The sequence below is a fragment of the Chaetodon auriga genome, chromosome 11, assembly GCF_051107435.1.
Source record: "Chaetodon auriga isolate fChaAug3 chromosome 11, fChaAug3.hap1, whole genome shotgun sequence".
Lineage (NCBI taxonomy): Eukaryota > Metazoa > Chordata > Actinopteri > Chaetodontiformes > Chaetodontidae > Chaetodon > Chaetodon auriga.
In genome coordinates, this window is record NC_135084.1 from 9,432,988 (window position 1) to 9,445,204 (window position 12,217).

General features: G+C 42.7%; 1 protein-coding gene across 8 annotated transcripts in view; it reads left to right on the plus strand.

The window, feature by feature from the left end:
- Window positions 1-12,217, plus strand: part of LOC143327894 (signal-induced proliferation-associated 1-like protein 2) — a 79,806-nt gene that overhangs the window by 49,653 nt on the left and 17,936 nt on the right. For all 8 annotated transcript variants that reach the window (XM_076742499.1, XM_076742501.1, XM_076742503.1 and 5 more), the window contains exons 10-13: window positions 5,725-5,979; window positions 9,454-9,600; window positions 11,055-11,158; window positions 11,313-11,401. In XM_076742499.1, coding sequence (XP_076598614.1) covers window positions 5,725-5,979; window positions 9,454-9,600; window positions 11,055-11,158; window positions 11,313-11,401 — 595 coding nt within the window. The remainder of the gene's footprint in view (window positions 1-5,724; window positions 5,980-9,453; window positions 9,601-11,054; window positions 11,159-11,312; window positions 11,402-12,217) is intronic.

Here is a 12,217-nt window from a genome sequence, read left to right on the forward strand (position 1 = left end):
AAAGCTCCAGCAGGGCTGTAGAGTCACGCAGACACGGACAGTCAGCACTTCTCACTAATGATAATGAGAGGAGCATTTTGATTAATGGCTCATCTCTCGCTGCTATTGTCTGACAGCTCACATTTGCAGATTGCTTTTTTCTAACCTCGCCCTGTCTTCTATTCAGCAATTAGGATGGGAGTGTTTGGCTTTTTAGAGACACACACCCATGGAGAGAGCCCATCGCTCCAGTAATAAAAAGAGAGAAGCATATTTCAAATGATCTTTTGTGATGGGAAGAGATGAAGGTCTGTGAAAAATGCTTGTTCTGAAAGCACATCTGCTTGTTTTGTCTGTGTAAGACAGACAGTCCTGTGAAACCATCCATCATGTTTTCACACTCGCATTTTCAACATCTTTGTTTTGGTTGTGCTTCAGGCTGACAGATTTGTGTACCAGCAAAGGCTGTTCTCGCTTTGTCGCAGATAACCACAGAAGAATGACTTCTATGTGCAGAGACAATACCTCCACTTTATCCCGTTTTCTGTTTGTGACGTTTCAGGTAATGCTAATGTTGCTAATGATTCAAATTTCAAACCTGTGAATAACGATAAAAGTGTTGATTGCTGAAAGCATTCTGTATTTTTGGAAAATGATATTAATGGCAAACATTCTTAAACAGCTCTGCGTGTGTATGGGTGTCATTATGTCAAAGCCTGCAAAGTAGGTGCGTGTTTAACTGTGTTTCAACTCTGTTGGTCTGGCAGTAGAGCAGTAACATATTTGCTCCCCCAGATGGTGAGCTAACACGCCTTGTCTGTGAATCCAACACAGCAGCCACTCTGGCAGAACCAACGTCTAATCCGCTTACCACGATCTATGATGATACATGATGATACAATCATAATCGCAGTTCAGGGAAGCAGAAAGCAGACAAAACAAACATCTTCCAAAACTGTTTCTGTGCCGACAAACGCGTGTCCGGTGCCCAGGGGTTGTGGTTGCAGGATGGAAGATTCTGTAAAACGAGGCTTCTGACACTGTATTTGTGCCAGTGGCATCTGGCACAAAGTGGCTTGGTTTCACTGACACCACTGAAGCCTGTGAAGGTACTTTAAACGGCGAATAAAAAATGGTTGTAAAAATACACATGCTACATTGCATTGTGACCAAAAGTATGCATGATATCATGCTGCATGTCCATAATGGGCAGTATTATGCATAATGCACTGAGCCTGACCCATATATGTCATTGCTAACAGATGCATCTGGCAGATTAGTAGGTATTAAAGTAGAAGACTTTTCTGGTCAGAGCTGTTGAACTGAACTGGGAGACTTCCCCGTCTTACTGAAACACAGTTTCTCATCATCGTCCCATGAGAACCAAAAGGCTCCGTCTTGGGTCCTGTGAATTTTCTCCCAAGGCTTCAACAACTCAAGAGGTGAGAGGTCAGGTGAAGAATCTCAAGGGCCCTCGACTCTTTTCGCTGCTGCGTCTTTGAGTTGCCAAAGTGTCGCAGTCAACAATAAGTGCTCCAGTTTCTTCACTATTATCTCAAAGGAAAGGAATTCAGCAGGGGCCCAAAAGCCCCAGTCAGTCCCCTGTGGCCAGAGAGATGGGGGTTAGTCTAACAACAATGGACAAGAATCCCTGACCTGCAGACAATGCACCCTGGCTCCACACTGCTACTATGACAAGGAAAAATGTTTTCATAAGCACATATTGGGGCTTGAAGGAGAGCGTTTCCTCCCTACTGTTCTCAGATTGTCATAATATCATTTAGCTGTCTTGATTTTGAGATTCCTCCAGACTCATTGAGGATTGATGAGGTCATATGGTTAGTGAAGATTATTTTTTGGAAGAAAAAGGAACATTTAGATCACCGTGTCAGCACTGTTTTGCAACAAACATCCTAAAGCTGTTTATGCCCTAAACGGTTTTACCCCGCTCAGCCTTAAGCCAATGGAGATATGCCTCTAATATTAGCCTTACCTAGTGCTGTATTTATTTACACTGGAGGAAGGATGTGGTTTTAGTCCAGTGCAATACCAGAGGCTTTTCCATCATCACTCTGAAAAGCTTTAAACAAGTTCAACATGTTAGCCTTGGATCAAACTAATGAGAAAAAGATGAAAAAGATTAGTTCTTTGGAACAAGAATGCGATGTACAGAACATGGCAGTGATTGTATGTTTAGGTATACGGTCATCAGAGATGTAAGAGTAAACATAAGGATCAGTACAAAATGGACTAAAATGGATTACTACTAGACATACAAACAGTAACAGAAACAAAAAAGTATTTGTGTTGTAAGAGTATCAGCCCTTTGTGGGGGGGTTTCAATCATAACATTTTGTACACTTTAGGTTTAAAACACAAAGATTTATGTTTAAAATGGTGAGTAACCCAAATTTAAGTGGGTTCAACCTGCATCAGCCCCCCCTGCTGATAATGAGTATCGCCTGTGACACTCAGATGGCCACTTGTGACCTTCCCTTTGAGGTGTCATCAGACTTGTCATCATGGATTTTCATCTGGACTGAAGTTAAGCCGGATTTCTCACTTCCCATGCTGACACCCTGTGAAAAAGAGCACCACTGAACCAAAACTCAGAGAACCTGCATCACAAATTGCTCGGCTTAATCCTCTCACATTCTTCACAGGAGCTGTTCTTTGCTTTAGATCTGTTTACAAAGAAATCACTGCAAAAGTGTTTTTCTCGCTCTTTTTTGCAATCATATACACTTTTCAGCACGCTTTATTTAATGAACCTCCTGACAATGGTCTGCAAAGGACTGATGGAGGTCACCACCCCTGTGGCTCTTTGCTGTGACATGGCCCCTGACAGTGGGAATGGATTAGCATGTCTCCCACTCACTGGCCATGTCATTAGAGTGACAGCTCTCCGACCGAGGTCTAAGGTCCTGTTGTCACACTGATCTATTGTAATTCTTTAAGAACCAGTCACTAAAGGAGCTGATTGTTCACCTCCAATTGTCCCCAAACTGAGATAAACTCTTTATATTATAAATAAGCACTGTTATTTTGGTAATGTCAGATCAAGTTGTGGCAAATGCATTGTAAAATTATTTCCACCAGTAAGTGAGACACAGCTGTATTTTAAGTTAACCGGATGTTATTTTAAGTTGTAGGGGTTCTCCTTCTCTACAAGCTTATCTAGTGTAATTTATGGCCCCTCACATTTATCTGGAAGAGTGCAGCAGCAGCTCTTGGTGGAATCAAGAGGAAGCAGACAGCAGTATTATTTCTCACCAGGTCTTGGCTTCCTCCTCTCCTTATGGCAGGCTGGATGTGTCAGACAGCCTCTCCTCCACCACCAGCTTTCAGCTCAGGTTTAACTGTCGACCAAACACCCATTTCCTGCTGTTTCTCCATGATTTATATACATTGAGTCCAAGTCCCCTATACATTACAAACAAGAAGCACATTCCACATCAGGCCAATACGACAGGAATTTCCACTCCCCGTCAAGAGCGTAGAGGAGCTGAGGGAGAATCTTGGGATCATACAAGAAATTTACCTTGTCAGTTGGTCATTCTGGTGCAAAAAGCAGAGCAAGAGACAACCACTGAGACCTCTCCGGTTTACAAGTTGTTAGATAGATTTAGCAGTAAAGATGTGTGGCAACCTGGCATGACCACACAAACAGAGTTAAAGAGGGGTGGGTTAGCAGCCCTGTTAAAAAACCAATTGACCAACAGTCTGGAGGATTTAACACTCTTGTTAGCATCCTTTTTTTTTTCTTACTTGAACAAAACGTTGACTTAATTAGCTCAGGCTACACGACGACAGCAAGTAGAATGATAATTTTATCTGTTAACCCACCAATGAGCTCCTCTTATACATACCTTCAACAAACAAGATACATTCCTTTTTCATTAATGGGCATTTCTGATCTTCTGATGCTGTAGTGCCCTCATTACTCTCACTGTCCCATATATCAAACCAGTGATGCATGCTTCATACACACAGTAAATAAGTAATGTAAACTACGGAGGATGTAGAGCACACCATCGACAGTCGTTCATCATGGATGAGGCCGGCTTGCAGATGACATCGACCAGATGTGAGGAACGGGTGACATGGTGGAGGAGGAGGAAGCGAAGGATGATCTTCTCGTTAGATCTTATAACACCCACAGCTCCAGTGGGAGACCAGCTGTAAACAGCCCAGCCACCCATGGCCCAGTTTGATGAAAAGGTCTCTGAGAGGGATTACTCGCCCCCTCCACCGCAGCCTTTGCAATCAGCCATCGCACCCTCCTCAAGCTCCACTGTGTATACATGTATGACCACAGCAAAGTATACACAGCTTTCCACCCCACAGTGGATTCTGGAAAATGGACTTTAGAGGGGGATGGCCGTGTAATCATTAGGGTTATGCTTGAGGTGCTTTCGGAGAGCTAGCAGAGCACCCAGGCTGCTTAACCCTGACCCACCACCCTGTAACCCCCCCGTCCTTCCAAACATACACACTAAGCCTCTGCCCAGACCCAAAGACTAATGTTGCATGAAATGGCATTCAGAGGCATTGTCCATCCCAGAGATCCTCAGTGTTGTCAGCAGTAATGGGATAGAGATGGAGGGAGCAAAAAACTTCTCAGGGGAGATCCATATCTGATTAAGTGGCAAGCTGACATTTTCAGCTCTATTAAAATGGGAAAAGTGTTTTCCACTGTTTTTCGAAGTGTCTCTGATGTGCCTGCAAGCCCTCGGTGTGCACATGCAACTGTGTGTGTGTGCGTGTGTGTGTGTTGTTGACACACTATATCTATCTATCTATCTTTCTGACAGCATCAGTGTGTTTTGGTGTAGTCATGCTAATACAAAATAAGAACACTTCTCCTCCACCCTGTTTTTACGGAGGACATCAGGGTTAGCTGTGTTGTACACTATAAGTTGCTGTAGCAAATGAAAATAATATACCTGGCCGATAATGCAGTAGCCAAATACTGTTAGATTCTTCAATGGCCAAAAAACTGAATAAAAGTGTAATATAATGTTATCAAATTACTAGTAATCATTATAATATTTTAATGTGGATTTATTGGCTGATGCAATAATCATAGTATTATTGGTCACTACATCATCAATAATGAATTGTAATTTTCAGATGTTGATTTATGCACACTACCGCAACAATAAGTGAAATCATGATGTTGTGAAATAATGGAAGTTATTAAAATAGTTTGGTTTGGATTAATCTGCTGTGTTCTCCACAGTAATTACTGGAACTTTTAAATCATTTTTAAGATTTTTATCAGATTAAAGCTGCAATAATCAATATTCTTATATTGTTGGTGGAAAAAATTAGGTGCGTGAGGTAAAAGAGGTCACAAATGGCAACGAATCCGCATGGAATTATCGCCCAACTCTGCTTTTCCCCTCCTCTGCGTCCTTTAGCTCATTGGTTAGGCTCACTCTCATCAACTCCACTTCCAGCAGCAACGTGCAGCTTTTCTCAGATGAACCCAGTGCACACAACCTGCTCAGCAGCATCCAACGTGACGCTGACAAAGTTATCAACTCTCTGCTGAACACGATGGCAGCTAAATGTCTGGAAAAATCAGTTAGTTCTGCCTGAAGAGGGGAGCTCAGATTTTAGGCATAATCGTATGCAATGCAACCTGCAGTGCAACTGCGATGTTAGTGTCGCGTTTTCATCACGGCTGTCTGACCTTTAACCTTCTTCTCTGTTTCCTTCCCCATCCTCCCCTTCTTTCAGGGGCTGCTCCGAGCTCTACCGCATACCCATGGTGGAGTACAAGGTCGACAGCGAGGGCACACCCTGCGAGTACAAGACACCCTTCAGGAGAAACACCACCTGGCATCGGGTGCCCGCAACTGCTGGAGCGCCTCTATCCCGAGGCTCGCCCACACAGGGTCCTGACCGCCTGCAGTGCCAGCAGATCCTCCAGCAGCACCAGGCAGCTATCCCACGAAGCACCTCCTTTGACAGGAAATTGCCAGATGGGTCCAGGTAAACCGTCATTAGCTCCCACTCCTTTTCAAACAGGTTGAAATCAAGTCTTGAGACATTTAGCAGTTTAGTAGGTAAAGGCAATAAGGTGATGGTGCATCACGCATAGAGTGATCAGCTGACAGCAAGGTAACAAGGTTGCATCAAAATATAGCCAACAATAATACAGTGTGATCATTATATCATATTATATTGTATGTATCATATTGAGCAATAACCAATGAAGAAACACTGCAGGAACTTTAGCGAGATTTCCATTATCTGCCTGAATAACTACTTTTGGGTTTGTACATGTTCACTTTTCATGAATGTAATCTAGAGAGAAAAATACAAAAAACAAAGGTTCAGACCACCTGCTAACAATCTCAGCTTGCATCAGTGACATCTTATTCAGCAGGAAACTCTCACCACATAAGCAGTAAGTGCAGATAAGAACTAAAAAGTTTGACCTTTTGTCCTTTGTGACAGCAAAAAAAGTAAAATGTTATCAAGATGAAGTCACCGCAACATTATTTACAGTGGTGCAAAAAAAAAAGAGGGAGTGCAAAAAGGAACAAAACGGATGAACAAAGTGACGCTTTTAAGACATTTTTGGAAGTCAAGCTTTCTACTCAAGGTGTTTCGGAAAGCCAGGCAGAGCAAAGCTTGCAATCAAACATCATGACGCTCAAAAGATCCGATCCTTTGAGATGAAATCTTTGAACTCTCAGCCTTTCTCATTTGGAAAAGCGCCACAGTAACACTTTGAGGGGCTGTTATTGTGTTCAGTTATTTGCATACATATAATTGGAGCATTTTAGTCCAATGAATTCACGGCTTCGCTTTCATCTCCCTTTAGATGATAAGGCCACAGTCAGACTTTGTTCCTGTCCTAGGCTGTGTCTCTTTTGGACATCTCCATTGAGCCATGTAAAGCAGTGATTTGTTCATTCTAATGAAACCCCTACAGTCATGATAACCTTTCCAGTGTGTCACATCGACCCCCCCTGGTGTTGCCTGTTCTGACTATACTGGGATAATGGCCGCCTTCTCTGCCTAATCAGAGTCCCTGGCAGTATGAGCACTCCTCTCTCCCTCGCTCCTTTCTTTCTCTCTCTGTATCCCTCTTACTCCCCGCTCCCTCCCTCTTCCTGCACCCTGCCGAGGAGGAGGTGATGGGGACACTGACACAGCTCAGCTCATCTCATCCAATTACCGCAGAAACAAAGAGAGAGCTCTTCCCCAGACCACGATATGTAGCACCCCAGAGGGAGTGGGAGTAGAGGAGGGGGACGAAGGAGTCATAGACTGAAGAGGGAAGGAGAAAGAGACAGGAGGAGAATATTATACAGCATCATATTCTAGAAAAGAGGAAGCTGCTTTTATTTATTTACTTATTTATATATTTTCCATCTTGTGTGGACATGCAGAATAGAAATTGAACATGTATATAGTCTAGCAGTGATTCCCAGTATGGGCGCTTGTACCCCAGGGGTACTTGGCAAGATTGTACCATGGCGCAGCTCAGTAATTAATAAAAGATTGCAATAGTTAGCAAAAAGTAAGGGATATATGGTTAAATTAGATAGCTGAATGATGGCTAATACTATTAATATAGTTTGATAAAAGTAATGCATAAACTGTTAACATAGTTCCTCTTTAAGAGGTAGTGATAAGAATGCAGACTTGACCAAATTGATGTAAACACTGACGGTTAGCTATTACTTAAACATAAGTGAAACAGTATCCAGTTCCATATAATTAATAGTGTTAAATAACGTCCAGTGTAAATTCAAATGAAAATGTCTGGAACATGACAGGTGGTATCAGTGAAGGGGTGTCTGAGTTCATTTGATCGAGCTGTGGGTGGACATCTGACACAAAAAAAAAAAGGTTGAGAGCTGCTGGTCTGTAGGACACGTATGAGTCCTGATATCTTAGATAAAGCATCATCCCATTCACACATATAGCCGAATCCAGACTTCACACTGTAAAATATGACACCTACTCTGCAGCCAACTGAGACCGGCTGCTAATCTCTGTAGCCTCGACTGTTATTGCAGCGCAGACAGAAACATTTTGTTCAGTACCCCCCCCCCAGAACTTTACATTATGTGAAGGGAGGAAGAGGAGAACAAAAAGCAGCTGCTGCTGTTTCACATTAAAGTGCCTGGACCTGGCTGAGGAGACTAACACTTCAGCCGTGGAGGAAATGTAGCGATCCTGCCAAAGCGTTCATGATGTGTGCTGCGACAGAGTTACTGACAGTTTAGTGAGTTTCCCATGGAGGTCTAGACAAAGGAAACCTGATGACAAAGCAGAAAGGGTTGATGCCAACAATTTGTTGCCTTCTAAAGGGACATTCATATTGTGTTTTTTTTTAATGATATGCTTCTAATGGATTTGTTTAGTGAAATCTAACTACACACTTTTGAAACCAGAATTTTCAGATCCAAACCTAAACTCACGATGGCATACATAAGAATGAAGACACAGAGATCAAAGTATAGTGTATTTGGCTGGAACCGGCTTGAGACTTAATGTGAAAGCCATCCTGCCTGTGCTGTTGTAGCCTTATTTCCGTCCGGTCATCTAACCTACTTTGGTGCGTTGTTTAAAAGGAAGGCCTCCGGGCAGCAGACATAGCTTGAATCCAGTGTTTACTTTTCCCTCTGGGCTGTAGTTTTTCCTGACCAGGCAAAAGTAAGCAGAGAAACCTCTTGTCTGACATTAAGTCGGGCAGCAACATACACTTTGAATGGGTTCGGCTAAAATAATGGTCAAAGCCAAAATATGTAAGTGAGCAAACTTCCTTTAACAGGTCATGTGTGAAAAGAGAAGAGTCAAGTTTGTGTTTCAAAGCGGAAATCTCAAGTAGTCTCTTACACTCAGAAGCTACTTGTGTACACACAGGGCTTCACCATCTGGATAACTCACTCAGGCTTATTACCATGACTAATGCCTGTTTCTGTTTGTCTTTGTGGAACAAGACACCTTCTCCCTTACTGACAGTTCTCACATTTTCTTAGAGATTTTCCACGGTGCTCACATGCAAGGGACCAATCACAGGAGTGACACCCAATAATATCGTCCTTAATATGGGAAATAGTGTGGGGGGGGGAGTGCTTGTCATGAAATTTCAGCTTCTTGAGTCAAAAATCTAATTTAAGCATCAAATATAAAAGGTTTTCAAATAATAATCCGTACAGTGGATAAGTGCTGAAATTACTGGATTGATGGAAAATTAACTATTTTTACGAGCAACTTAATTTATCAAGCAAGAATGCCAAAAATTTGCAGCCACCATCATATCATAATTGAGGATTTGCAGTTTTTATTTGTTTTATTTCACTGAAATGAACAGCTTCGGACTGAAAAAAGAGCCGTTTGGAGATGTTATCCTGGCCTCTGGGAAATTGTGGTCATTTATCACTTGCTCTGATTGACCGTGGCAGTGTGTGTTACACTTGTGTATCTGTTTCTCTGTTTCTGCAGGACAGTGCAGGATATGGAGAACCCCCAGGTCACCTCATGTAACAAGGGAGACCAGCACTACCGCAGCTCGCCCAGTAACCAGTCCTCCTCCAGTGATCCAGGACCCTGTGGCAGCAGCACCTGGTCCCAGCAGCCTGGATATGATGGGTACGGGACCACAGCACTGTTACTTTTTTTTTTTTTTTTAAATAGCCTCTAAGTAGTCCCTCCAGCAATATGCGTTTTTTTCAGTCATGAATGCAGCTACAATCAGTCCCAGCACTTTTTGTGAGAACTTGCAAAATGACAGCAATTTTTCCACATGAAATGACCAAATCATCAGTGCGCTTTTGGCCAGTCGTCACTCTTTTTTTTGATTGAACAAAACAATAAAATTATGCCTGCCACAGTCTAATACCACATCCAGAGCTTAAAAGAGGGAAGATGATGGAGGATGATGAGTTTCATGTAGGGGATTTTTTCCATTTAAGGTTTATTATTGTAGTTTCCATTCAGTCATCCCAAAGCATTGGTTTCATGATTTCATTCAGAAGAACATAAAGACTACCTCAATCATAAATGGGCACTCTGCAAATTTGGCCATTAAATATCCAAGCCTAGTACAGTATTTTACTTTGCTGTAACTTTGAGCACATCTTCTGTCATCTGTTCAGAATATTTAAAAAAAAAAGATGAGCACTTAAATATAATAGGAAGTGATTATAAAGAATACTTTCTTGTCCTTTTGTATATTTTACTGCGACTGAAGTGCCTCTTTAGCAAACTACACTGTAATTTTGGAGAAAGCCATTGAAAAGAAAGTTTGGGGCAAAAATTACCTCAAAGAAACTGAGATTCTGTGAGAGGAGCTTGTAGCTTCTGTCAACATGATTATAGCCACAGCAATTTCTTTGTGTCATCATAATTTTCCAGTTCACGTGTTTCGTCCTCTTCACAGAATGAATCAGAGTAGATTCGTGCGTTCAGTGTTCAATATTCTCATATGACGGTTCGCAGGGCAGCATGGCTTCAGACTGCACACGCATTAACATCTGTCAGTCTGAGTCTTGTACACGAGCAGAATCCATCAGAGACCAATGTCTGTCTGTAAGTGGTTACGGACCATGACAAGAGGCTTGGCTCCACGCTGCTGCTTTTCTGTCAGAGGCCTCAAAAGTGCACTGAACTCTCAGGGATCACTGTGCCCTGTCAGAGCTGCCACAGTGCAGAACAACAGACACGCTGACTGGCCAACAGATCTCCAGCTCAAGACTGCTAAAGATCACAAGACACTGTGGCCTCTGTTCATCTGCCGTAACCTTTATTAGCTCTTTAAGGTTTAATTAAGACCCGCATTGAAAAATTTGCTGCTCTCTCCCCTTTGTCAAGAGCGAGAGAATGCCTGGTATGCCGAGTCGAATGAAAGGAGGTCTCTTGTCAGCGTTGTCTGGCAGCTTCTTTATTCTATTATGAGCTCAAGTGATTCGACCTTAAATGATCTTGAGCTAATTGCTGTACATCTGTGTTGAATCTATTGAAGCCTTTCTCTGGCTAGAATACAGAATTCACTCTATGGGCAGAAAATAATTCACAGCCCATTTTCCTCCTCTTTCTTTCTGCAGGTGTCCTTCCCCTATCCTCCATGAGCGGGCAGGGGACATGCAGGGGGTAGATGGAGAGATCCACAGGGAGAGAGAGCCCACCCTGGAGAGGACCAGGTCTGCAGGTGAGTCATGATTCAGGTGCATAAAATGTCTGGAAATGTAATGTTTTAAAAGGCATGTGACCCAGGGCTTTCATCAGCTGCGCTTCTGGTGATTTATGCTGTCTATTCATAGCCGGCACTTCTCCACACTCAGCTTTTTCTTCTCGGTCCACAGAGGCCAAATGGCACATCCCGTCCACAAAGATCCTGAATCCTCTGAAGCAAAGAGAAGGAGGAAAGGACTCACCCAACAAGCTGTCCAGGGTAAAAACCTGACCTACTTTAATTTCCATTTGACAGAAGCTGCCCATGTGACATTTAATGGATGTGTTTAGAAACTCCTTGTCAACTTGTTTTGAAGGGCACAAAAACTCTTTAAAACAGTTTTCTGTCTGTGCTGTGTTTAGAGTAGATGCTCTAACTCCAACTCTGCGCTGTCAGACCTGGTTTTCCCCACATCAGTGTTTGAATTGGGGCGAGGTCAAATTGCCCTTGTTTATGGGCTTTGCAGCAACCGGCAGCTCAATTGGGGTATTCAACCTCATGTCGTCCCCTCTCTCCGCTCATTGCACTTATCACTTTCCCTTCATCAGCATGCTAACGGGCGTCTCATCTCATCACCATTTCTGGTTGTCTCACACTTTTCTAGGACACATTTTCCTAGAAGGTTGAATATATTAAGTGCCTGAGCCTCTCATTTTCCCCTTTCTCTACATTCCCCTCTCACTTGTCTTTTTTTCGTTGGCCCATCTCTCCTTCTGTCTTTTATTTCTCCTTTGATGCCGGAGGCTGGCGCACACTAACAACATTTTTCAGTGCTTCCAGCCAATGATGCATTAACCCCAGACAGTGGATAAAAATTTAAACCATTCTCCTCCCTAATGCACACAGCTTGTTTTTTCAGATCAGACTAGCTGCTTTAAATGTGACGTCATCTGAGCTGTGTCCATGATTTAGCAGTGTTAAGCATAGCACAATGAAGAAAACGTGACAGGTCGTAATCCTGAGGTTTTACTTAAAATTCTCTAATTGAACATTGCTGTTAATCTTCATTAGAGGACAGTTTTTGAGTCAACTAAT